The following is a 23,740-nucleotide window of genomic DNA, read 5'->3' on the forward strand; positions in this document are numbered from 1 at the left end:
CCATTACAGTCAGCGAGGAGGAACCATGTTCTTCTGGAGATCAATTCCTCTGATTACCTGCCTGTAACTCCTCTGCCACTGCCCTCCACTGACCTTGCAGGGTGCCCAAGGTGACTTAGATCACATGTAAACATCCAAACCAGAGATAAATTTCACTGTCTTTGTTAGATCTTTATTAATTCCCTTCTATTAAGGTGCTTGACGTTCCATAAACATACATTTTGACAATTTAACACTTTCAGCTATCATGCTTTTGCATTGCTATTCATAAATAATAGCAAACAATTACAAAGCTCTCTATAAAAATATACAGTTTTTGGTATGTCTGCTTGTACCAAAACAAGAATAAAATATAGATAAGTTTATTGATCGGTGCAAGTGTTATACATACTGTTGATGAAAAATAGACAACAATATTCTGCGCCCAGGCATTATAACATTTCCCCACATGGAGCAGAACCAAATCTGAAGTGGGCAAAAAAGTGAAAATTTTCAGTGAAAAAAGTTGGTTTTGTTTTGTTTTTTGCTTGTTTGTTTTAAATAAATATTCGTCATGCAGATCTTGATGAGATGAAATTCTTATACCTATCAAGCCTTTTTAATTAAAAGCTACAAATTACTGAACAAAACTGAACTTGGAAAAGCTTCCAAGAAACAAACCTGCTATAATACAGCACTCAAGTGTTTGTATTTATAAATATATATATATATATACACACATATACATACAAATAAAAGGACTGTAAGGGATAAAATTTCATTGCTTTGCACAAAGGAGCAGAGTAGTCCTTGTGCACTCCAAACATTACCATTTAGTCACCACATTCAACTGCTGTAGCTCCTGCAGGCCCAGATTACATTTTTGTATTCTTAATTCCTACTAAATGGGCTTAATTACTACTAGGGGCTTCTGTTTTCCCCTGCAAGAATTAAAACCAAACCTACCTACTACTGTGCCTCTAGGACAAGGAAAGAGGAGACTTAGTTTCTTAATAACCCCCACTTTCTCAATGTAACTGATACCTATGGGATTTTAAGTATTTCACAAATATTTTGCAAGATCTACTATATCATTTTAATATTTGTTCAAGTTAAGGTCCCTCATTTTAGAAATAATCAAAACACAATTGAGTATTTTAGAAAATAGAATCAGGCAAAAGGTCCCATATAATAAAGTAAATCTCATTTAGTTGTCCCAGACAGATTTCTTCAAACACTGGAGTCTAAACTTTCATCTGGCACTATATTCTTGTGTGTGTGGTTTTTCTCTCATTCTTTGTAACACTTCTTCAGTTTCAGATACCAGTACTGAGTGCAGACAGCTTAATTTCAAGTGTCTGAAGTAACTGCAGTCTGCAGCTGTTTGCTCTTTCTGTCTCTGGAGGGAGACATTGCAGCAACTGTGAAAGCTGGATGTGATCTGAATCAGCTACACAGTGGCCCCAGTTTACAGCCTCACATGCTAGGCAGCCTCAAATCAGTGTGAGTTTCATATCCTGGAGTATAAACTCAGGACCCCAGGAGTTGCCCCCTGTGTGATTCATCCACCCTAGCTAGATAGAAAAGGGAGAGGCAGGAATTGCTTTAGGAACTTCAGTTTAAGCCATCCAGGTATTGTCTGAGTAAACCATTAGCCTAACAAAGGAAAACATAACGCTACCTTTTCTTTCTTGGTCATGCAGTCTAATCTTTTGTGTCCAACAACCCTCAAATATGACATTTTCCCCCAGACAGTATATAACAATACATTTTGTGCTTCTTTATGGCTGACTGGCAGTGAATTGAGCTGTAATGGGAAAGCAAAGTGTTTACACAATAAACCCACAAATCATTTTGTAATCATCAACATGCATATCTGCTGCCAATTAGAAACCTAATTCACTGGAACCGGTTACTCACTATATTGTACAAATAAAAAAAAAAATAAAACACAGTCATTGGACTTTCACGTTCTGATAACAGGGATGTGATAATAGCGGTCATCCTCAGTCAGGAGAGAAATCTCATTCCATTCCCTTCGGTACTCATCTGGGTAGTTTACCTGAAATTCTTCAGTATTAAACCTATGCAGTCTGTAAACTCTAATCTTCACTTCAAGTAAGTATCCAAGAAGAAATATTTCAACCTAAAAATAAAACAGGCTTGTAAGACATGTATTTCTAGACCTGGATTATTCTTCATTTCAGTTTTCTAAGTTAAAGCAAGTCACCTAGCTTATTTCAAAACAGTAGACAAAGAATTACAAGGGCCCATTTGTAACTGAAGTAAGGAAATTAAAAGATTGAGGATATTCACAGTGTCCCAACCATCTTTCCACTGCTCTTTTGCATGTTAGGGTACTCTGGCTAACACATGCAGTTTTGGAAGCATGTCTTCCACCTTACACAATATATAATCTGCTCCCAAACTCGGCTCACACACCTTACTGGGGAGCAAGATGGGACTAACATTAAAAGATTGATACACCTTAGAAAATAGGAAGCCTGCCACCTTGTGATCACTTGTTAGCAAAATATAATGGTGAAAGGAAACATTTCTTTGTACTTCATGCATATTATGCTTGAGAACTGGCTCTTCATCCATAGCACTTGCAAAACCTGCCTTAATCTGGAAAAATGCTTTGGAAAAAACTCACTTCCTTGGGCATAGCCAGACAGAGCATAACATCTGTAGCTATATCAAACTGAAGGGGAATGCAACATCTAATGAATGACTTGATAACTGGAACTGATTACGAGAAATGATTTCACCCATTGCAAAGCTCTAAATTATGTGCTCACAGCACTTATTTCTGGCCCAGCAAGAAAGCTGCCAACCCTATTTTACTTTATTGCATGTTTGTTTGTTTTTTTAATCTCCTTGGAAGATAAATGCCTGTCCACAGTGCACTTCCCTACGTCCCAAAGAAAAAAACAGGCCAATTATCACAGATAATGTACAATATATTCCATCTCTGATGTCATTAGGTGAATAATTGTGATTTGTTTTTCATTTTTATCGTTACCTGGTCTAGGCAACCAGAGTCACCTATGGAGTTCAGATGATTCATCATGAAACTCAAAGGGTCAGACGAAGTATCCCGAGCAAGGAGGAGGCTAAAAAGATGGGGTATGGGTTCTTCCCTGTTCTTTATCTGCTCATAGGCTTCAACAACTTCATAAAGCATGATGAATTTTATGGCCTCATATAGTCTGTGCTCCTTGCTCTCATCAGAAAAGAGTGCGTTACACAGGTTTCCTCTTTCTTCGTGATCTTTAGTACCACTTATTTCAATCCACTAGAAAGCACACAGAAGAACAATAATTACAGGTTCTGCAGTGAGATTTCAAACCTTACTCATTTCATTTGCCATTTATCCAGCTGAACCTATTTTCTACATAGAGCTCCAAGCATCTGTATGCTAATGATAGGCTATGAGAAAGCAAATGCAATTCCCCCATACAAAAGCCACCCAGTGTCACAATAGAAAATCCTGCTGTGACTGTAAGTAAAGAGTCTGTAAGGCATGTAACTACCAAAAGTACCTGAGAAAGTTGTAGAAAATCTGTGTGGGTCCGTCAAACACACACTAAGCCATAAACAAAGGTTAGCTTAAGTGATGACTCCTGGCCTGTTTTTAACTTACAGCTTTCCAAAATTTAGTTATTTTCCTACAGTATCCTTTATATTAAAGTTATGCTAGCTTAAATTCTTTAGATGCCAGACCTAACTCAGAAGTAGATCAGTTAAAAGGAACTTATATAAACAGGATGTGCCAGCATGCCATTATGAACTATACACATTTGTATATCTTCGGTGTTCAGCTTCATGAGGCCACGTAGGACTACAATGGGTAGGAATTTCTTACAGAATCACAGAATCATCTAGGTTGGAAGAGACCTCCAAGATCACCTAGTCCAACCTCTGACCTCCTTAACTCCGTGTTATTTTAGAGGGGTCAAACGTCAGTGCTCACACCTAGAAAAGGGGTTGGCCAGGAGACTGATAACATTGGACAGGACACCAAATCAGAAAGCTTGAAGTGGCTGCCCTGGGCTTAGCCAACAACCGGGCACTCTGCTGCATCTTGGTCAACTGAGGCAAGTCTGGAGTGAGGAGGCTCAATCTCCTGAGTTCAGGGTGCAGAGCAAACCTCTTGAAAAAGCATGCTGGTGTGTGACTAATATTCCTCAAAAGTCTTCAAATACTTCTGGCAGGAGCCCACTCTCCCTGCCTCTTCACACCATAGCCACAGCAGAAGTGCATCTATAGGCTTTGGACACCAAGAAACATTTAGTAAATCTGGCTGTTCAAGCTCCACAAAAACACACAAGATTTCTTGTAAATCCTTGTTCTTTCCCTGCCAAATAATGAAGCAAGCAGATGGTTAAATGCAACAGAACCCTAACTCCCAGTGCTGGCTCTTTTCACACCTCTAAATGTACCATAAAAACCTGTTTGTGAAAATAAGCAAAAATTCATCCCACTGGCCAAACTGCATCTTTTTTAACAATAAAACTGGGAGTTAGACCTCACGGTCAGTAACAGCATACTGCATAATAAAGCTGCTCTGCAACAATTTGTAAACTGTATGGATTTGTTTACCATGCTGATTTGAAATGTTTTTCTGTACAAACATCCAGCTAAATGCTTAGTGCTATGGAAATAACATGGACTTACAAAGAACCACAAGAAGATCAAAAAAAAAAAGCCAAAAAACTAATACAAAGAGCAACTAGGACAAATACAAAGAGCAATTAGGACAAGATGGTAACTGCACAAGAACCACGAGACACGTTCGAAGAAGACAGGCAGCTGACACTGCAGGCAAGAGACAAGGACTGGTTCTCAGTTTTAATTCCCTCTTTTTATTTCCTAATACTCTGCTTCTATAGCTAAATAAGTCTAGTTAAGATTTTATTGTTGTTTTAAAATGGTTGGTCACTATCACTGATAGTGTTTAAAACTACACAGTTGTTGCTGTAATCAGTTGCTTTGGCTTACAGAGAGAACTTATAATAGAACTCTGTAAATAAAACATTTAACTGAGAGGAGAATGGAGGAAATTCAAGATTGAGAAGAAAATGCACCATTTGTTTGTTCCATCCAATCTGGGGAGGGAATCTAGCAGGATATCCTATAGCACGTAGTTATTTTTATTGAAATTGTGAGGTATTGCAGGAGCCACTTGATGACAAGGGCAGCCAACCATGCAGTAACAGCCATGGATAGGATGGCCTTCCTAGCTTGCTAGGAGATCCCAACTACTTAGCTTGCAGAATCCCCCAAAAACTGAATTCCTCTGCAGGAGAAATGATGGCCTGCCCAGTAGCTGAGCTCTCTGAACCTGGGAAGCAGACTGCCACAGAAATACGTAGTGAAGATCCCTAATTCAGCCTCAATCCACTTCTCAGTGCTTTTATGCCTCCCGAGCACCTCCTAAATACTCACGTTTGTCTTTAATGTTTCCATGCACTTGCGTAATTTTCCAAAAGCATTGGGACCTGTATATCTTTCTGGACCAAAACTGTACTGCTGAATCCAGTTGCAACCTTGAGAATACAAAAGCTTTTCAGGGAGCTGGAAGAAAAAAGAACAAGAAAATTAATTAAGTAGAGATCATAACCATAACAAGAAGTAGAACATAAAGTTATATAAACTTGCCTACAGAGATTGCAACACATTTTAGTTTATGATGTGGTTCTACCCTCTGGTTGTACAGCTCAAACAGAAAATAGAAATAGGCTTCAGAACAAATCAAATGTTAAGGAAGCTCCACTTGACTGCCAAGTCCTTATGAAACTTTTAAAACAATGCCAGCCAAAAAAGAAGAAAATATGTTCTCAGCAAAATATATAGCCCACACTCCAGGAAAGCTGGATACATCCAAACTCAGTAAGGTTTCTAGGATTCCAGGCACTTTCCAGCTGGCAGATGTGCCCCCACAGGCAGCAGCTATCGATCCCACCTCCCCACTGCTGTCTCTTGACAGAGCTCCTGGAACCCAGTGCAGAGCTCACACTGCTCCAGCAACACGCTGAGCAGCCACGCTTGACGCTTTCTTCAGCTGTGCTCCCAAACGAGCTACTGGATTTTACATGGATGTGAACGAGGGAGAGTCAAGTCCTTTAGTGTTAAGGGAGTGACATCTAGCAGAGCAGCAGAAATATTTATCCTACCACATTTTTTTTTTTTTTTTTTAAACCTCATGTTCATGTCACTATATTTAGATCAGGACTTTTTTTTATAGTTCAAAGAATTTGAAAAAGTTCTCTTTAAATTCTAATAATAATTTTCCTCTACTACCACAGAATACATTTCCCTTTTACCATTGAACAAAGCTTCCTTCTGCTTTGCAAGGGCCCCTAGATCTTGTTGATTTAGGAACTTAATTTTACCTTTAAGATATCTCTCTCCCTCATCCATGATGGAAAAGGAATGCCTTGGCTGAGTATTTGAAAAAGTACTGCTCTTAGCACGCAATAGTTGTCCTTCTTGACCTGTCGCAGATACTTGATATGATAGTTCCAAAACAATTCATTATATGCCTAAAAAAGACCAACAAGAAATGTAGCAATAAACATTTTAGAACTTGGATCAAACCCATGTTCAACTGGAGCCCAATTCCAAACTATTCGTAAGAGGGAACTAGGGGAAAGAGAGACTATATTTGTAAGTTTTATATACACAAAAATGGCCTAACATCATCATTTTTGTAAACACCTTTAAACTGGCACTGCCCCTTAAAAGGGATTCTGCACTGGTGATGACTTAAAGCTAAGGAAGAGTGGCAGCAACCTCAGCCAATACCACTTCTTGGCTGTGCAGCCTCCCCAACCCTTCCTTTGCACCGGCTGAGATAATTGTAGCCTAACAAATTCTTCCTGCAGGGTTAGCTTCCTGCTGCTTCGGCAGGTTCAGGTGGTTCAGAGAAGGATCGGATGAATGCCAGGGCCAGCACAAGAGGTGCACTGGGAGCACATGACAGCAGGGAGTCAGGTCTCTCCTTAGGTTCTTTTTAACAAGCTTCCTCATTTTTATGTAGTTTCCCTTTCTGAAGAAGGATGCAGTTGTAAGGATTCTTTTGACTTGTTGGTCTTGTAAGGATGTTGATACAATGCTTGCTCTCTCCTGCTCCAGAGAGTGGCAATATTAATTAGAAAGCAGTATTCTAAGGCAGATCCTATGCACTACTCAGGTCCAAGGCAAGGGTTGCTTCCCTTTCCTAAAGCTCCCTGAAAAACTGTCCCATGAAACAGCCACTGGCAGCACCTTGAAGCTGACCCCCCTAGCTGTTGCCCAGGGCAGATATTCAGCATCTCTTCTTACTACCGCATCTCCTGCTCCCTCTGCCTCTCCGATCTCTCTCAGCACAACTCCTTTTGTGTTCTCACCATCGTTAGATAATCAGAAATACAGACCAGTGCCGTATTTGTGCTGAGCTGGTCTGGAATACCACACCATGAGGATGCAAGGATACAGCGTCCCAGTTAGCTGATTAACTAGGATTTGACACTAAGCTTTAACAGATACCACTACTCCACCACCCGGACAGCTACTTCAGCTAGAAGTGGTATGAGAAAAGTATAGCTCCAGCCCGCAGCCTCCAAGCCTCCCTTGGCCACTGACACTTATCATAGTTGAAACAGTGAGCCACGAAATAGGTATCTGCTCCTCTTTGCTCCTGGAGCCCCAGCCCCATCACAAATTAGGGTACTGGAGGACTGCTACAACTGCAAGCACCTGCCAGGGCCCTCCAGAGCGCATCATGGCTCCTGGCGTGCCCCCTGCCACACTGCCTCCATCACAGGCCACCAAGATGCAGCAGCCAGCAGCCCTTTGCATGTGTGATACCTGATGTCTTCTGTGAGAAACGCAGCTGCCGTTTCTGCCTATGGGGGTGTAAGCACACGTACAACACAACCTTGTCACCTTGTCACCTAATTAAGAAGAAAACCTACGAAGCTGTGAGAAAATGCCAGCTGAAATGATGCAAGGTAAGAGAAATAAAAACCCAAGGAGAAGAATAATGATTAAGAAGAATGCAGCTGGCGTCTCGGATGCAGGAGGCGCTGCCTAAGGCCAAGTTATTTGGGCTGCAGTGCCTGGGATCATATTTTCGTGCTGTTGTAATGGGAGCTCACCCCAAGCACTTACAGCCGCTGCTTGGGTGGCTGGTATTGTGGGGGGGAATTTGGAGATGTAAAACTAAAATCTGATCTGGATCGCGATCTGTTCTACTGCAGTCTTTATTTGGACTCATGCTAATGTTATCCATCTTTCTGTTCACTTAAGCAAGTGGTGCAGCAAGCTCTGGTAGTTGCAGCAGCTGCTTGTTCTGCAACTGCTCTTCTTTTCTCAGGTACCTCTCCCCCATCCGCACGCAGAGATTAAATTCTAACTCTTACCTCCCTCATATGTTTGGCCTGCTTGGTTTCTCCTTTCCATTCTCTTGCGCTATAGCCAAGTAGATCGACTTCTGCCAACACACTGTGATTCTCTAAATCAAGATTAAGTCAGGGATTAGTTACCTTCTCTTGTTCTGCATTTAAGGGGCAGGGGGATTAATGACAAGCAGAGAATGACAACAAAAAGATTACTTATGAGTTTTCTTTGAAGGTAGTCGCTCCACCTGAAATCCAAACGAGAAAACAGGTATCAGAAAGGAGTTGTCCAAGGAAAATACTGAAACAAGCAACAGCACTGAAAGTCAGCAGTCTGCGTAATAAAAACCTACCGTTTCAATAGCTGTGCTAAAAAGCTGTACAGCCTTCTGCAATACCAAAAAACAGCAACGAGGAAAGACATGCTTAGCATCAGCTGTATTTTCACTTTTTGCCACATGAGACACAAGGATTGCTTGGTAGCTCTTGTCCAGGACTGCACCTCATGCCTTCCTACAACAGTGATAAAGAGAGAAAGAGAGAAAAAATAAGATCTTTTTACTGCTTAACAATACTTGTTTCTATTTTTTTTTTTTTTTAATTTCAAAAGGAAAAATCATCCAAGCACCATATCATTCCAAATGAAAGCTGAAATGCCAAAGGCACAATACGTTTAGTAACTTACTTGGTTTTTCAAGTCTATAGGTTTTGGGGTGCACACCATTCATGCTTCCAAGTTTTCCTCCACACAACCAAGGCTAGATATATAGCCAAAATAGAGTGGAAGGCTTCACAAGAAGACCAATACCAAAGCAACTGTTCAATGACAACAACAACAACAGAAAAATTGTTTCAGGACGTGCTAGGTCAGAGACTCGTGCTGTCATTACTTTGCCATTCAGCCAAGATTTTAATGACCACAGGTTCCTGGGAGTTGTAGTCTGCAAATGTGCTGTATCAGGCGATGCATTAGCTGACTAAGCATCCTATGAATGCCACAGGAATTAAAGGAGTGTTCCTGGCTCAATTTGGGCAAGTTTAGGAGCAATTTAAAACTTGGGAGAAAGCTCCTCCCCAGGGATTTGGTAGAAAGCTCAGGAGATGGTCATAAAGAGGGCTCAATCACACTGTTCTTCACTGACATAAGCCAGGACAAGTTTCTGCTGATCTCCTGGAATTATTGGGAGGGTTAAACAAGGGTTGGGTAGTCTTCTGTTAATCAAAAACCCTAGAATTGAGAGAGGGTAGGGAGGCTGAGGAGCTGACAAATGCAGTGTCTGCTCCCTAAGTGAGAAATGTATTCTCTGGCTGAAATCTGAGCATAGGAAATTCCCAGATTTTATGACCAACAGCTGCTGTTAGTAACTTCTTCACTGCTTTTGTACCAAATTTTAAGAGAACTTTTTTTTTTTTTTTTTTTAAGGCATCTCCAGAGAAGGCTGCAAAGATTATTCTCTGGAGAGTTCCTGAAGGGAATAATTCATTCAGCATAGTTTTATGTCAGTTGAACTTCTGCCCCTCCTGGCTGTAACAGGAAATTTAAGAGGGGCTTAAGTTTTCCAAGGAGCTTAAGCCCATGCACCGCTGACAGATATCCAGTCACAGAGTTACATATGAAGTCAAGCCTTGGCACTGAGATCAACAGCCACACGTACAGTTTTATGAGCACTGCAGCGTGTAGTCGGAGCACTGCTGACGTTTGGCCTTTCCCAATATTCAGAAACTTTAAGAAACTTTATTTTTAAGAAACTTTATTACAGGATGTCATACACACACTGTCTGGATGCAAGACCCATAACTAGTGCCTACCTTGAACAAGAGGCAGGCCAAGAGCTGTAAATGTAAAGGTGCTCATAAAGAGGTAATGGGAAAAGATTTTTGGCCACAAGTATAAATGGTGTTTGCAGCAGTATGGATTTTGTGTAAATTTGTACAAGACAGACCCCTTATCTACTACTCACATGCTGCACTAACAAGGGCTTAGCTAGCACAGCCTGTACACGCCGAGGGGGAAAAGGGCAGGCACAAACCATGCACACAACCAAAAAGACCAAAAATCCAAAGCTGTAGGAAGTGTTTATGACTGGTCCCAAGTAACAGACAGCAAAACATCAGCTGCATGGGGCAGAAGTGTCACAGCTCATGGAAACACTGGGATACTCCCACTTTGAGCACACACTGCTGATGGAAACCAAGAGATGCCTTCTTAATAAGCACCCAAACTGCTACCAAGAGAACAAAAACAGAACTAGTAGAAGACAACGCTCCTAGCAGGATCATGTCACAGCAATATATTCTCTCTGCTTCCTTAGGATAGAAGTATCAGCACTGAAAAACCTCATTCAGCCATAAATACCTGAACCTCTTGCTGACTGAAAGCTTAAAGGCTTACAGATGTTATTGGGTCCACCCAGTCAACGACTGACCAGAACTTGTGAACAGCAACTTCAACATACGGTACCTAAAGGAAGATGCAGCAGCCTTTCATCTCATTATCTAAAATGAGTGTATGCTCCCTTTCTTGATTTTGAACCAGCTGGTACCATAAAAAGTGAAACTGGTTTGTGTTCATCTGACATGCTCTGCTTTATTGGGTACCAGAAGTGTATGTGAACAGTCCACCAGCATGTAAAAATTCTTCCTCACCTCCCTTAACAGGCAAAAAGATGAGAGAAGTGCATCCGCATGAGCTCTTACGTTAAAACAAGCAAGCTAAGCTTTGGATGGCATTAATCCTGCAAAAAGAACCAACCTTTTGCTGGGAGTCCAACAAAACCCCTTTCGAGGCACAGGGTTAGCAAGTGCATGAGCCACTGTTCTCCAAGGAGACAATTTCCCTACCAAAAAGCCTAACAGGAGATGGGAAAACCTGCAGACAAGTGATTTTGAGTGTTTTCACTACACTTTTATTACAGCACACCCTGGTCCTCATAAACTTTCCCTCCTGTCATGGGAAAGCTGCTGTTCAAACAGCACTTGGTGATTCAGTTACCACTTTCAGTGAACACGTCACACTTTGAAATTTAATTACCTTTTTTTATTATTCAAGTGACATCCAGAAGTGTCAGCTGGATCACAACGTGCTGCAGACAAAAATACATCACGAACAAGACACGGATTAACAAAGAGAGCGATTTAAAGTAGATCTTTCCTCCCCCTCCCCAACTCTTCAGAAAATGAAGCGCAATTACATTAATAACATGCCGGGGAGGGGCAGGAAAATAAACCCACGGACCTTTCAACCCAGTCCGTTCCCTAGGATATGGATGCAATTCCTGCTCTCTCTCTCTGCAGACAGCCACAGCCCGGCTGCTCTGCAACACGACATCTCTTTGGAGGCTGACTGACATCTCCCAGAGCTCCAAGGAGAAACTGGGATGAACAGAGGCTGAGCAGCGCCGGAGCAGGAGCTGATAGCAGTGTTTGTCTTACCAAGTACGTAACGCGCTGTGTTTTCTTTTTGTGCCACATCAGCAACTTCCTGCTAGTGCCAAACCTGCGGGTTTTGCCCTGCCGAAGTCAGCAGGAGAGACACACAGAAGAAAAAAACGCCAGAAAAATGACGAGTAAGAGACATCTGCAGCATCTGCTTCTGCTGCCCACCCATACCACCCTCCTTTTCACTCCTCTCCTGGATCCAGAGCTAGAAAGATAGTGTGGGAGTCCTTGACCCTACACTAAAAAGTGCAGAACTCATCAGACCCTCTTCCAGCTTTCCTGAACCTCCAGCTGAGGAATTTCTTAAATACCTCAAGTAACAGAAGCAAGGCTTGACACCAGGAGGTCCAAGTTTGCCTGCACTCCTGTGCTGCAGAGCCGTCTTTGTGGCACGTTCTGTTTTCCCAAACTATGTAGCACAAGTACCAGGGTACGGCATAAAACCTGCTAACTCCCTCTTTTATGGGAACAAGGTCCCACCGATCCTTATAAAACAGCCATCCTTTGAGTGGCACACGGGTCTGCACACGCACCTCAACCCTTTGAGCCAGAAGAGACAAAAAGCTATTAATTATACGTATTTAATAGCTATGATGGATTACATCCCACAACAGCTGAAGAGCAAGAAGCACGCCTTTTTAAGCAGTGCTGAGTGACTACTTTGATTTCCCAGTTTATTATCAGCACCGCACCATAAATAAATAAATAAGAGAAACTACCAAGCCCAGCACAGATCAAACATGTGGTATTCAATAACCACCTCATTCGGAAACCCTTCCTTTACCAAGCAAAGCAAGGTCAACCCGCTGAGCAAACTTTCTTCAGCTGTTCTGATGTAACAACTGGAGATTAGGATCTCTGCTTGGGATAAGAAGGGAAGGAACCATTTACAGGCAAAGACAGGAATCGTCAGCGACTTACCAGAAGTTAAACCGTGTCTACTGACCGCATCTCAACTTCTACCCAGCAAAATTAAACAAAACCCCAGCCCCACGCTGTTACCAGAATCATGCAATTACCTAGAAAATGGGAATGTTTCTGCAGCACCGAGGCCCATAACCGGCAAGGGAGCCTCTATTTACACAGCTGGTCCGTGTAGGAGTCTCAGATGTCCTCTCAGCCCTCGTCCCCGTTCTGCAAAGGTCTTTCAGGAAAAAGGCAGGCAGCCTCATTTGGCTTCCCTGGTCTTTAAGAGGAGCCGGGCTGCTGCTGCTAATGTTTCCAGCCCCCTCTGACAGCCGCCTACTCCCGCTCTGCAGCAGCAGGCACGAGGAGCTCCCACCGGCGGCGTGATGATCTGAAGCACACCCTATTGTAGTTACCTTCCCAGAACCGATATCAGCTACACAGTCAAGGCATTAATGCGTGCCTCAGCCCACACACACCACTTCTTCTCTACAAATTCCTGCAAGAACTAAAGGAAAGGTCAGTGCGTGATCTCCTGGGTAACTCAGTTTCCTTTTCTTAAGGCACAGGGTGCCAGCCGGGACCTTCAGACGAACCAAGCTCAACACCACTTCCATCTACATAAGAAAAAACAACACATGAGAGAAGCCTTCAGAGATTTTACAGTCCAGAGCAATATGCAAAAAATTTTTGCACCATAAAAAACCCGAACTATTTCTTAAAAATCTCTTTTTCCTAACCATGATTTAAAAATAAATAAAATCAACTTCCTTTTAAAGAATGAGCCTCTGAATTTTCTGCTGTGCTGATTCCTTTTTTTTTTTTTTTTCTCTCTCTCCCTCCTGTGGAAAAACATCTGTCCTCATTCAGAAACGCTATTTAGTGCCTGTAAACTTCAGGCAGAACTGACGTAAAAGCGCTAAACCCATTCTTTCAAGGAAGCCCACTCCAAGGGTGCTTATTCTGCCTGCTGTTGGGCTGCACGTTGAGTCATCCCTAAAGCCACTCACATTTGTTTCTGTTTTATCTATTTGCAGACACAACTCCTCCAAATGGGTTCTCTAATGCTTTTTTTTTTTTCCCCTGTGCTCAACCCAAATGGACAGAGCAAAGTAAATAGTTTCCTCCTGCATGTCTCCTTGCGCTTAAGTTTCGCTAATAGGCCGGAGCCGTATGAACGCCTTGGGTTTTTCTGTTGATTTGTCTAGAGAGCTGAAGCCTCTGTCTGGAAAAAAGCTGAAGTCTTACGTTAGTAATAAGAACACGGTAGCACCATGACAAACACCACCAACAAAAAAATGAACTCGTCTGAGCCTGTTCACCCCCTGAGCACCATCAGGAACAGCTGCTTGGTCTTACAGGCAGTGCACCCATTCGACATCAGGGCTTTGTTAAGATCCTGCTCCGAAAGCCAGTCCCTTTAATCAGGTTGCATCCACGCAGCTTGTCAGTCCCATCAGATCTTTGCTGCTGCATCCCTGAGACTCCAAAAGCCTACCAGACTGCACATAATGAGGTGCTACGCAGAGCTGTGCATTTTTCATAAGGATTACAAAGCAACATCTCCTGGCGGCAGGTCAGATCACAATCCCTGTGCTTTCCCAGGAGGTGCGTGCAGAGGTTATCCCAGCACCATCATCTGTCTGCCTGGGAGTTTGGCTCGTCTCTCTCCCCGTTCCCAAGATGGATTCAAAACAGAAGAGAAAAGCAACAGAAAGCAAAATACCAGTCGTCACTTTGAATACAAGTGACTGGGATTGGTCTTGCATCTCTTGCCCTCCTCCTCTCAACGTCCAACCCGATGAAAGCCACAGCTCCAGCTTCCTTCTGCAGAGCCCATGCTGCTAGTGTTTGCAGCAGCCGCCCGAGCACCTGGCAGCTAGGTGAGGAGCTGCACATGAAGTGCAGAGGATGCAGCCCTGTAAAAATACACTCGGGTGTCACCCTCACATATCAAGCTCTTTTCGAGGGGGTGGCACTTGGCAAAGGCACAACTTCTTCTCACTTGGAAACTGAGGAAATGATACACAAAATTTCGGGCCGTTTTCCAGCCTTGGAACGTGGCAGCGCAGCGTTTAGAAGATCTCCAGTGATGTGAAAGCGCCTATTTTTAAAACCTCACCCTTTGGCAGGCATGCCACAGCTCAGATTCGTGCACAGGAAGTGATACGAAGTGAAACCAGAACTGCAGAGCGCCGAGGAAGCCAGCGGGTCGCTCCGGTGCAAACACGGCAGGGACACGCAGCGCTCTGAACAAAACTGGGAGAAGCTGGTGGGACATCCCTGTCGCACAGCCCTAAGGGAAGCATCCAAGTCTGCAGAACAACAGGTGACTGAGTTCAAATAAGACACACAGCTTCTCTGGTCAGCCTGATAAATGTTAGGTGAAAGCAGTCTCTGGGCAGCACAAGTAGCCTTGTCAGCCACACAGTGCAAGTGGCTCCTGTCCTTGCTGGTGGCACGGGGACAGGAGCTTGGGACTCCCCTCCTCACCTTGTCAGAAGCGTCCAGCACGAGCTATAGGGAAACCCCAAATGCCAGGCTCTGGATCCTGAGACTGCCAAAACTGGACAGCATTGCCCCTCAGCAGTGAAAAATGAGGAAGATACTACAGTGACAGAACAAGGCTACAAAGAAACTAGAAGTTGCCGACAGAAAGTTTTTCAGAAAATTCATGAAGTGCTCTCCTGCTGCTCTGGAGTATTGGGCAGTGTTTGCCCTCGCCGGATCCTTCTCGAGACAAGGACAGCAGCACCCCCATCCCCAGCTTTTCTCACACTGGGGTGAAACTCTGACTTACTGCAGGTTCAGCTGACAGCTGACCCAGCCGTGAGTTACACCGCTCCTTGGAAAACAACTTCCCCTCACACCAAGCCATGCAACGCACAGACTAAACTCTGTCTAGCACCTCGGTACTGGCACGAGATCCCTAGCCACAAACGACCCCTCTTTATGTCGCTGAGCCTGGTACACGCAAGTCCTGGGCTTTCCATCAGGAAACAATTATGTTTTGGCTAATGAGCAGCTCTCTCTCTGCAATTTTGGAAGGCAGCTTGCTGCGGTGTCCCAGCCACGCACCAGCTCTGCCGTGCCGGGAATCCCAGCACCAGGGCACGTGGGCAAAGTCCCCTGTTCCTCTGACAGGCCCACAACATGAAAGCTGCATCGGCCTGGGAGTGCAGGCAGGATGCTGCTGCACGTCTGCTGTGCTCCCAGGAATTCCCTCACAGCAAAAAATGGATCCTTAAATGATGTGGGGTCAAACACCAGACAGCAACTCTGACGAGCATTTGACTTTAAGGAGCACTACAACTCTTTTAGAAGTCAGGATGGCTGAATAAAAGCATGAATATAATAGGACTAACAGGGCCCGATGGTAATTTTAAAAAGAGTTTCCCAGCTTCAACTAAAAGGAACCTAAGAAGCTCCTCAAGACGAACTTTATGCTACCTAAATCACACTCACAAACTTAGTTATGTGGGTGTAATGACAGCAGCAGATCTGCACAACCTTTTGACACCAGAGCACTGGTTATTCCCTCGTGTTTTCACAACAGCTGAATTACAGCCATCCCCCTCTGCCCTAGCATGATCTGGCGCTGTGACTCCCACGGCTCAGCTGTGTGGGGCCAGGAAGCACAGAAGGGAGGTGTTTCTCAAATCTCTAACTCATTTGCCTGGGTAATCACGCAAGGTCAATCCTTTTCAGACATTAAGCTCTGGGAAAATTGCAGGCTTTACTGAAAAAAGCTGTTAATGTTTGTTATTACAGCCTCGGTAGATAGGAGCTGAGGATTTAACCTGGAAGCTGTATCTAAGAAACGGGGTGGAGAGAAAGTCCTGATCCTGAGAGGGAAAGCCACACCACCTGGTCAGGCAGCCTGGTCCAAAACGTAAAACAAAATAATAAAACATATATCCCAACAGAAAAAACAAACTCAGAACTATGAAAATTATATATATATATATGTATGTTTTAGAAGGCCAAACCTGAAAAGCACCTGTGATTTATATGCTGACTAGCATCTTGCTGCTTTTACCCTTGAAAAACAATTCTAACACCCTTCACCCTTTATGTGAATTTACGTGATGCTTAAGCAACACTGTTAGTAGATCATATAAATATGCAAACCAGCAGCTTTTCCTCACGGTGTCCCCTTCGATTCCTTACTAAGCTATGTGCCCAGCAGTAACAGCATGCAAGAACAAGCTTCAGTGACGAGCCAACAGTTTTGTGAGTGTTAAAACCAAAGCGAATCATTCTTTCCTGTGTCACACGCTTTTTACCTCTTTTGTTTCATCACTTGCAGAAACTGGAGCGGGTCAGAGGACGGAAGTGGGGATAACCGTGCTGCCACACGTTAGTTGGCAACAGGGCACTTGGCACCACGAAAGAGTAAAGCTCACTCACTCAGTGCCCCCGAAAGCCGCTTCTTTCTCCACTTCAGAAAATGGAGGTGTAATAATTAAGTCCGCAGGGCTCCTTCAGGGAACAGACAGCTGGTTCCTGTGGAAGGTGGTGCAAAAAGAGGGCTGAAGCGGTACCCAGGAGGCAGAAAGGTGTCCCAGCACCTGCTGCCCACAGCATCACTCGACGGGGCTCCAGAGGACGCGGTGCCAAGAGCCACACGCCACGGGTCCAAAGGGATGCGTGCATCTTCCCACATGCTCCTTTCCGATCCTCTTTACCCCAAACCCTCACCTGCCTGATGGGCACAGAAGCCAGCGGGCAGCGTTTGGGTGCAGATCCGGCACAGCAAAACCCAGACAAATGAGAAGAGCAAGAGCCAAATGCACGAAACCCGCAGGAGCCCACGGGTGCACCCATCACGGAGCGACACGTGCCATCACAGCAGAGCCACCACAAGCCACACACACCTCGCAGGGACTCCCATGGAGGCCCCCAAAACACACAGCCCCCACACGAGCAGACCCGCTCCCAGAGGCAGTGCTCCCCCAGGAGACCTGCCCCTCGCCCCACAGCCACCTCCCCGCAGCACCAGCAGCAGCGCTCCCGATAATCCCACTTTTCGCCTGAAAAACGGCCTCGCGGGAACCGAAACCACAACGACAATAATAAATAATAATGAAATAAGGAGAAGGAACCGCGCAATCCCCCCCCACAGGCCTCACCGCTCCCTGCCAGCGCCCGGAGCCCGGCTGGAGGCCGGCGGGTGGAGGCCATGGGGCGGCGGCCATGGGGCGGAGGCCGGCACCGCCCCGGGCGGGCAGGGGGCGGGACGGGGGCGGGGGGACGTGGCCGTGTCCCCCCCTTCTCTGTCCCCCCAAACTTTGTGGGGTGGTTGTTTGGTGTTTTCTGTCAGCAACAGGACCCCCCAACGGAGGCCAAGCTCTGCCTGAGATCAAACCATGATGTGTAAAGGCAGCTTGGTGACCTCAGAGTCACTTTGTGCTTTGTTGTCTTTTTTTTTTTTTTTTTTTTTTTCTACCATTAAAAATTCGTTTCCTCACTAATTCATTCATTAAGCAGGGTGGAGCGCGTTCGTCCCGAAAGAGCTTCCCTGCCAGATCCCTTCCCCTGCAGCAGTGCCTGGGCTGCAACCCGCCCCAGCCCCGGCGTGGGGTATTTGCATAGAGCAGAGCTATTCCTTTTCTGGTTACACATTAAAAAGCAGTTTTCTTTCATCTCCCCCGGGGACTTTGCAGGAGAAACAGAAGGGAATTGTAATGGGCTGAGCCAGTGACGCAGGCTTAAATCTTTCACAGAGTTATTAGCAGCTCGCTGCGGCCCGGGGCTGGGACAAGCTCACAGGGCTGCGCTCAGGAGCTTAACGGGGCTGGGGACAAACCTGTCAAGTGCAAGCTCACAGAAAGCCACGAGAAGGATCACACAAGCAGAAGAAAATCTAAGTTTTAAAAGAAAAATAAAACAAACAAAAAAGTTATGAACAGACAGTAAATACTTGATTTCAAAGACACAAAGCTGTCACTTGCACAGCACTCTGTGCTGCTCCATGGAAAAATCCTTCTCAGAAATAATAATAATAAATAACAGTAAAATAATAAAATAAAATAAAATAAAATAAAATAAAATAAAATAAAATAAAATAAAATAAAATAAAATAAAATAAAATAAAATAAAGAATTCCCGAGTGCCACCTCGGCACCCACAGGCTTCAGTTTCCCCCTCTGGCTCCATCTCCAGGCGCTGCTCTCCACCCCGTGCTCAGCAGGCCGGTTTCAGTGCTGCTTCATGGTTTCATGCTCCGTTCAGGCCCAAATTTGTCCTCTTTCTGCCCATTCTGACTCGTGTTAGTGTCTCGGGATTTAATAGATGGCTTCCATGCGCAGCTGGGCATGAAAGTTAATGTTTATCTGGCTGCTGACTCATTGGGGAAGCGAGGTGAAACACACCTAGTGCAAAAGCTGCGAACCAAGGCCTGTGTCGGTGAGCCCTTCCCAGCTCCTCTCTGCCCTCCCCTCAGGGCATCCGTTCACCACGTCGGTGCGATCTGCAGAACAGCCTATGTCTCTCTGTGCTGCTACAAGGGCTCAGAAAGCTTGTGAACTTCCCCAAAACACCCTGGAGACCCATGCAGGGAGCTAGAGAAGGACCTATTTAGAAAGAGTGCTCAAGTTTTTTCTGCAGAAGTAACGCCTCCCTGCGGAGCAGGCAGCAGCTCCTTGGGGACAATGGGGAAGCTCCAGGAGCAAAAACTGAAAAGCTGAAAGCAGCCTGAGCCTGAGTCTCATCCTCCAGACTTTCTGCTCACGGCCCTTTGCACATATTCATGATGCTCAGGCACGGCTACGTGCCAGTGGCAAACCTCTACTGCTTCAGGATATTTATGATATTTCCTGCTTTTAGGGGAGTGTTATAAACTTGCCCATAACACGAACCTCACCTTGGTGCGTTTCTCCAGGTGATGGCATCTGCAAGCTGCAGCATGACTTGTGTTGACCTCCCTCTGCTTGTACCCACGTGGGACTCCAGAGCAAGCACAGCAAAAGCTTATACTGGAAGCCGCACTGAGCGAGTATGAAGACATTTTAGCTGTCTCTGCTTAAACTGACAAATCATCAGCAGAAGAAACTGCATGTTCTTGCTCCTGTCTACAGATGAGTGGCAGGATTATAACCACAGCCCAAAGAACATGAACAATTCAAAAAGAGTGCTGAAAATATTCACTGAGACAAAGGCAACAGTATCCAGCTCAGTAAAAGTGAAAAACCTAGGTACAGAGCTGATGAGAGCTTCAGCCTTCAGGTTTTCAAGTCCATTATTAAGAGTCAGGAACAATTTCCCTGTATATTATAATTTACTACTACTACTCAGGTAGGTATAGTCCAACACAAAGGTAAAAGTAGCGCCCATGCAGCTATGATCTCCATCACAAAGGCTTCCTATGGTTGATCAGCAGCTTGGTGAGATGCCAAAATTAGAGGCACAGCTCAATGAACTTACCAACCGTTCTCTTCGAGTGGTTAATTCTGCTTCTTTTTTCTTGCTCAGAGAACTGGTCTCTGTTTTTGCTTGCAATCCTGTCATGTCGCCTCTGCATCTTCCCTCCGGAGTATCCTCCCAGCTGGGTTTCTCTCCCCAGCTTCTCGTGCTGGGGACAAAATGAGGCTTTACAGGCTGAGTTCGTCTTTACAGATCAACAAACGGTGAAAGGATCTGACTTCCTGTTTCATTTCCGTTCGAGTTTTCAAAGTCACCCAGGCTGTGTGTGCTTCTCTATATCCAAGCCACAAGAAGAAAAAAAAAAGTAAAAATCAAGCATAACTCAGCTATTTGTAAAGGTCAAGTTGTTACCTCTCTGTGCATCTTCCAAGTTGTCTGAGTGTTGGAGTGACTCTCAAACGGTGATGAACCACCCATGCATGGGCTGTATCGCAGTAGTAATCTTCAGAGAGTCTGCCTCGGTGCTGCCTCTTCCTTTCAACTCCTAGGTCATGTTTGGTTACTATGTCTTTAACATACGCAGTCAAGGTACTTCTGTAGAAACACCAGGACTGTGAAGAGGTGGTTCACACAACCAACCCATCTCCCTTAAGATATAGACCATGGGTAAAAGGTGGGGACCATGGATAAAAGTAAAATTTACACAGATGATACTATTAATTCACTTCATAGATACAGGGTTTTAATAAGAGTAAGAAAGTAGTCCTTTGAGAGATTCTTTCCTATCCCCTCCTGACTTGTTTTAAGATAAATGAGGCCAGCGGTTTCTCAACAGCCAAAGGCTACTAATTCTTTCTTAATTACACTGTAGGAAGATATATTGCAATGCCACAGCCTACAAGTTCACTAAATCCAGTCTTCTGCTCTGAAAATGCCCACAAGTTCCTATTTCAGACATGGAAGCAACCGTTTGCTTTGCCAGATTGGTCGCCTGTTGGCTGTTGCACCACATTGCAGATGGATTTAAAAAAAATTGCTGGAATGTGTATGGTTACTGACTCACATTTTCCCTGTCACGGGAATGTTGATTTCCCTGCCTACATTTTTATTTTTTTTTATTATGCTATTTTTGTTAAGTTAATTTTGAAAATGTGCCTCCATTAACATCCTTGGATCAGGAGCATTTGCTTAAAACAGTGATGGATATTTGAGAAAGTGCAGGTGGGAAAGTGGGTTGTGTATCTATATGCCTGTATTTATATGGATATAGGCAAGTATTTTATGCAAGATGTTTTTTTGTTTTGTTTTGTTTTGTTTCTGGGTGTTTTTGTTTGTTTGTTTGTTTGTTTTTTGTCTGTGTCCACCTTCCTAATTCATTTTGCCTGGTAGGTTGTTTTGCCCCTGCCAGAAACAGTTGTGGATGGTTAGCACTGCTTACTCAGTCTCTTTTCTTGAATTTCCACATCCTTTATCACATATAACGTATTTCTCAACCAAACATGGCTGACTGGTTCACCTGTTTATCAACTATTTATCAACTCTGTATGCTTTATCCAAGCAGGAAAAGCATGGATTCCCTCAGTTTCCTGCTGTCCTGGGGCATGAATATTTGCATGAGCTCTGCACATCTTCTATAGTCCTGTGAGCATCTTTAGAGCATGGTGAAAATACTGGGGTTTCTGAACTGTATGACGCAGGGATCTAGGAACTTGGAGAAGTTTTGGGAAGTGAGATCATCTCTGCTTCAACAGGGGCAGGGGACAGGCAGAGCTCCGAAAGGAAGAAGAGGACAGACTAAGACCTTCAGCAGCCCTTACTTGCAGGAAAGCCTCAGCTGAGCTTTGCAGCTGGACTAAGTAACACACCAACACACCAAAATAATAAAAAACAGGATAAAATCCCTCCTCCACACACCCTGTGCTTTTTTTTATTAGGATCATTGATGAGATTTATGCAGGGTCATGGTGAAAAGGGGGAGAAAACTCCAAAGTGGAAGACGGCAAGCTCGGCGTGCCAGAGGCAGTGAGCACCTGGGCTAATACAACCCACAGGCTCGGAGTCGCTGTGTTTTGCTAAGTAGCCAGTGTTTGCATGCCTGCGTATTTGCACTCTTTATCATGTTCACAAAGCTGACGAGGAAATTTCCTTTGTCCACCCCCGCACTTCTGTGGCTGGTGTTATCAGCGTGCCTCTCCTACCCGTGACATTCCCTTGTGGTTCTGCAAGATGCAGAGAGCGAGCTCGGCGTTTGACTTTGCCACAGCTCAGCAGGCTCCTTGCCCTGCTCGCAAACGATAGGAAAGCTCTTGGTCCTCCACCAGCAGTTTGGAAACCCAAGCATGCTGTGTCAGAACATCACCCAGCTATCTGAATATTTTAAGCACCAATACTGTAGAGATGCAATGAACAGAGCTGTCCCAGAGTTGCAGGCAATTTCATCTCTACTACTGAGCTCCAAAGCCAGCTGCTTCCTTTCTTTCTGTCCCCTCCCTTCCTTTTGGAAGCTGACTAAGGTTCCAGAGACAACAACCCCCAAACCCCAATTGTAGGTAGACATTTTTGCCCCACCATCACAAGTTCTTCCACCCTCTTCTCTGTTACCTGGAAGAAAATGACCCTGTTAGGAACAATTATCCTCATCGCCAGCAACTTTCTGCCACAGGCAGGAGAGGACGGGGGCAGGAGAGGTGCTGTCCTGTGCAGGTGCACAAGAGGTGACTTAGTGGGATGATGGGTTATCCTCTTCCTTCTGAAGACTATTAATGAATCTAGCATCAGTACCTGCTAATTTCTGGGCAGATTAGGATTTTGGAAGCATCAAGCAGGTTGTTAGCACAGAGATGCCCTCTGTGCCCTGAGTATGGGCACAGGAGATCAGCACCTTTGGGAAGAGGAATCCCTGTTGCAAAGCCTCTGACAGGCCTTGCTTTTGGACAGCACTTTGTAAATAAGATACTTCCTACTTGTAACAAGAGTCCGTAGCATGGCTTCTTTCTCCTTAGAAGTCAGCTCCCCATATTCTGCTATTTCTCCATAAAGAAAGAAGCAAAGCACAGATTTTTTTTTTTTTTTTTCTAGTGTTAGTGCCTGCCTTTGCAACAACAACTAAAGATTTATGTTTCACTGTCATAAGTGCTTAGCTGCAAATAAAAGTAAGTATTTTAAGACCCGGCAGCTGTAAGTGATGCACTAAGACTCCAGAACCAAATCAGAGCACCCTCCTCCTTGTATTTCCCCTCCGAAGTAGAAGGAGCGAGCCACTTCTCTGCTAGGAACTGCAGTTTTTGTGTTAAAACAGCAAAACCGGATCACTAAGGGAAAGAAAAGAGCTCGTTCTTTTAAGAGGAAGGAGCCACCCCAACCCAAAATGTGAAATGCCATCAGTGCAAAGAATGAACTTCCTTCAGATGGAGAGTTAGCAACAAGCAGGAAAATGAGCCAGATGTAACACTCCAGGCCACGGAGAGAAAACAGCTGCATGTGCACAAAGGAGCAACAGAGCTGATGGAAAGGTCATGAAGAGACGAGGGCTAGAGAATGGCTCCATTTGCCATTTTTTTCTGGCTCTATTTGCCATTTTTCTCCCCATCTCCTAACAGCATCACCACCCATGGGGTGGGATGCGAGGCAGGAGTCCAGAGGATGAAATTCTGTTTTTGCACTCGCCT

The 23,740-nt window shown here is 44.5% G+C and overlaps 1 protein-coding gene across 7 annotated transcripts; it reads right to left on the minus strand.

The window, feature by feature from the left end:
* Positions 1–150: 150 nt before the first annotated feature.
* Positions 151–20,340, minus strand: OTULINL (OTU deubiquitinase with linear linkage specificity like). 7 transcript variants are annotated; one of them, XM_084509945.1, is made up of 9 exons: positions 17,409–17,848; positions 16,994–17,213; positions 8,717–8,876; positions 8,580–8,611; positions 8,388–8,479; positions 6,378–6,527; positions 5,431–5,559; positions 3,005–3,277; positions 151–2,125 (listed from the first exon to the last, which is right to left on the minus strand). In XM_084509945.1, exons 3-9 carry the CDS (start codon positions 8,821–8,823, stop codon positions 1,946–1,948), a joined length of 963 nt encoding a protein of 320 aa, XP_084366071.1. In that variant the 5' UTR covers positions 8,824–8,876; positions 16,994–17,213; positions 17,409–17,848; the 3' UTR covers positions 151–1,945. The 7 variants fall into 7 exon arrangements, with proteins under 7 accessions (XP_084366071.1, XP_084366065.1, XP_084366066.1 ...); XM_084509939.1 differs by lacking the exons at positions 16,994–17,213; positions 17,409–17,848 and adding an exon at positions 20,133–20,340; XM_084509940.1 differs by lacking the exon at positions 16,994–17,213 and having other exon boundaries at positions 17,840–17,902.
* Positions 20,341–23,740: the final 3,400 nt, after the last annotated feature.

This window comes from Aythya ferina, assembly GCF_964211825.1.
Source record: "Aythya ferina genome assembly, chromosome: 2".
NCBI classification, from domain to species: Eukaryota; Metazoa; Chordata; class Aves; order Anseriformes; family Anatidae; genus Aythya; species Aythya ferina.